Raw genomic sequence first — 3,487 nt, forward strand, 5'->3', positions numbered from 1 at the left:
ATCCTGCAGTTAGCTTGTCATTCTCTTGTAGCCATCGTGAAGGTTTTGACCATTGTGTAGTATAAATTTGCTGTGATTCTTAGTTGTACAGTGCTTAAGTTTTAGCCACATGGCAAATTAAGACAAGCACAGGCACTCAGTTTGAGTGAAGAATCAAAACCCTCCGCACTGTCCACGCTGCCCTGTTCCTTCTGGGGTCTTGATCTCATCTTTTACTCTGCCTCTTGCAGAACCTCTGCAGTGCTGGTTCCCCCAGCCTAACTTTGTCCTGTCTTTTTGATTCTCCCCAACCCTGGTCAGGGGCCCAGGCAGGCCCCTTCTGCTGTCCTCCTGCTTGAGTCTTCTGGGATAGCGGGGATACAAGGAACTCAAGGATTTGTCTTGAAGCGGAGTGCAGCAGGTCTACTGTTTCCATTTGTCATATTTGAGGTGGTATTGGTGGAGGCCGGTGGAAATTACAGGGAGGCTCACCCCCTCCAGAAATCTCTCCCTCCCCCCAAATTGGTATTGCCACAGTCCTGGTGCTTTATTTCTTTGTATATCTGAACATGAATCTGAGGGGATGGTCAGGAAGTCAGGAAGAATGCAGAGAAAATCAGTTGGGGTGAGTCAAGAACAGGACTCAGGGATCCCAATTTCTACTTTCTAGAACTCTGAGCAGCAGTGCCTTCGGGCACAGAGCCCTAGACAGGTCCCTTTGCCTCTCTGAGCTTCAGCTTCCCATTCTGTGAGATGATAAGTTTCCATAAGCTAAGCACTTCCTAATTGGTGGTATTCAACCCCCTGGTGATCTGCTACGACAACCAGGGATTCATGTTAAGGAGGATAAACAGCATCTATTTCAATTGTGGTTATAAACAACAACCCCCAACAAATAAAATTAATTATTTAAATAGTTTCTCTGTATAAGTGAATAGTTGAGAGTCTCACTGCATTTCAAGCGAGAATGCAGGGTGAGAAACTGAGATTAGATGCCTCGTGATTGAGATCCTGCAGTTAGCTTGTCATTCTCTTGTAGCCATCGTGAAGGTTTTGACCATTGTGTAGTGTAAATTTGCTGTGATTCTTAGTTGTACATTGCTTAAGTTTTAGCCACATGGCAAATTGCGTGGTAAATCTCCTCTTACTTCGTCATTTAGAAACAAAATATAAATACTATCAAAACAAAGCATTTGTTTTAAAAGAGCAAATTCAAAGAATTCCAAATATCAGGTCAATAAAGCAACTTTAGTCTATTCTGATGCATAGTTAAATTCCGTCTACATTAAACTATATAAGTTTTGGGACAAAATACCACACGCTGAGATTTGGACTTATTTTCATACAAATCATGCCTCATCCCAGAGAACTAATTCAAAGTAAATTTAACTGCATGCACCTCAAGTTTCTGGGGGAAAAAACCCTTCTAATTTGTTTTCATACAAATGTTAAACCTGGGATTAACATGCATTTTAAATACCTTCAATATTATGCTGAACTTAAATAACACGTTTTGCTTAAAAAACTTAGCGGTCATTTATCATGGAAAAACGCACTAATTTACAAAAACTCCTAAAGTTCTTTTTGAGGTTATATATCATTTGTGAAATACACGCGTCCAGAATGTTTGGGAAATTTGTCGGACGCTTCGATGAAAAATGTCTCTCGTCCTTTCCAGCTGTGACTTTAGCAGAGTTCAGTTTTGGAGTTTGTGCCTGTACGCATGCACCTTGCGCAGCACCAGCCAGACGGTGCGTAGAGTCCTCCGAGCCTCCAGAGGGCACTAATGGTCTCGTTTTATTGCCGAGCATGCGCTGTAGTTCTGGTTTCTGGGGGCGTGGGGCCCGAGCGCGCCTGCGCGGCGGCAGGGCGGGGGCGGGGCCTGGGCTGTCAGCCGGCCGAAGAGGAGGAAGGAGAAGGCAACGTGCGGTGTGAGGGGCGGGACGGGCGGCCTGTAGGGGGTCGGGCTGGGGGAGGCCGGGCCATGCGGGCGGGCCGGGGCACGGGGCTGCCGGGGCCCGTGGTGGTTGCCTCCGCCGCGGTGCTGCTGCTGAGCTGCGTGGGGCCGGCGCGCGGCTCCGAGGACATCGTGGTGGGCTGCGGGGGCTTCGTCAAGTCGGACGTGGAGATCAACTACTCGCTCATCGAGGTGAGCGCCCGCCCCGCGGCCCGGCCTCGCGGTGTGACCCTGGGCCCGTCGCTCAGCCTCTATGGGCCGCTCCGGCCTCGCCGGTGACACCAGGCGCTTTCCACGAGCCCCACGTTCTAGAAGTCCTTTCCTCTTTAAAGACTGCTTTCTGCGGGCTCTTCACGCCCCCTGCCCAGTGGTTCTTATCGTGGGGTTAGCTACAGAGTCGGAGTGTCGGACCCCAGATTCTTCAAAACCCGAACTCCAGATTCCCAGGATCCATATCCAAGATCCCCGCAACCCATACCCCACATCCTCAAAGCCCAGTCTCCAACTTCCCTGGAACCCAGACCCCATTTCTTCAAAACTTAGACCTCACATACCCAAGAACTAGACCTCCTGAAACTCAGATCTCCCAAAACCTGGAGACCACAAATCTTATCTCCCAAACTCCACAACCTGGAACCCCGGGGGGATGGTTTTAAAGAGCATCGATTCCCATCCCATATATCCGGACCCAGTAGGTTAGTATTGGCATCTCTGGGACTAGGAGTCTGTATTTTTTTTTTTTTTTTTTGGCGGCTGGCCATTCAGGGGATACGAACCCTTGACCTTGGTGTTGGGAATCTGTATTTTTATCCCTCCCATCCCTTTTTCCTCTGAAAATGGAGAGTTGTCAGCTGCCCTGCTTGCCTTACTGAGTTATTGGAATTGCACTAGAAATTTGTGAAATTTTTTATTAAGTTGTAAAGCCCCATTAAGTGATTGTCAGCCCAGTGGGATTATGACCCAGAAAGCTTCTGTGAAGAAGAAGGGGGATGGGTGGGAGTAGAGGTAGGTCACTTGTCAGGGTAGATGGGAGGGGACGTGAGGTGGGGTAGGAGAGGGGCAGGGAAATGGAAGAGGCAAAGAACAGGTGTCTGTGAGGTGATTTGAGAGAAAACAAAGGAAGAGGCTGGGAGATGCCAAAGAGAAGGAACTGGGGAATAAGACCCTAAGGGCTGTCTGAAAACCTCTGAGCTGCTCCACTGCTGGCAGTGAAGGGTTGAACCATGGTGTTCTGCAAAGCTGAGGATTGGGGGAAGAGTAGGAAGTCAGTTGCAATCCCACTAGTTCTTTTTTTTTTTTTTTGTCTTTTTTTGTGTCCGGCAACGGATCGCAACCCTCAGTGTCGCGCCCGTACCGGACCGGGACCGGCAACGGGATCGCAACCCTAGGTGTTGCGCCCGCCCCTCGCTCAGCCAGTGAGCGGGAACCGGTCTGTATGCCGGCCCCCCACTAGTTCTTTGACCTGGCTTTGCTCCAAGTCCTAGTTCTTGTACCTGTAGGATGGCGTTGGGAGAGAAGCAGCAGAACTCAGCACTGTATGTTTCCTAAAGA

General features: G+C 49.2%; 1 protein-coding gene across 1 annotated transcript in view; it reads left to right on the top strand.

Moving 5' to 3' along the window:
* Nucleotides 1-1,904: 1,904 nt before the first annotated feature.
* The window catches only part of LOC103601818 (nodal modulator 1), a 58,160-nt gene continuing 56,577 nt past the window's right edge, over nucleotides 1,905-3,487 (top strand). The window contains exon 1 of the mRNA XM_008586232.1: nucleotides 1,905-2,128. Coding sequence (XP_008584454.1) covers nucleotides 1,964-2,128 — 165 coding nt within the window. The 5' untranslated portion in view covers nucleotides 1,905-1,963. The remainder of the gene's footprint in view (nucleotides 2,129-3,487) is intronic.

The sequence above is a fragment of the Galeopterus variegatus genome, unplaced genomic scaffold (assembly GCF_000696425.1).
Source record: "Galeopterus variegatus unplaced genomic scaffold, G_variegatus-3.0.2 Scaffold3892, whole genome shotgun sequence".
Lineage (NCBI taxonomy): Eukaryota > Metazoa > Chordata > Mammalia > Dermoptera > Cynocephalidae > Galeopterus > Galeopterus variegatus.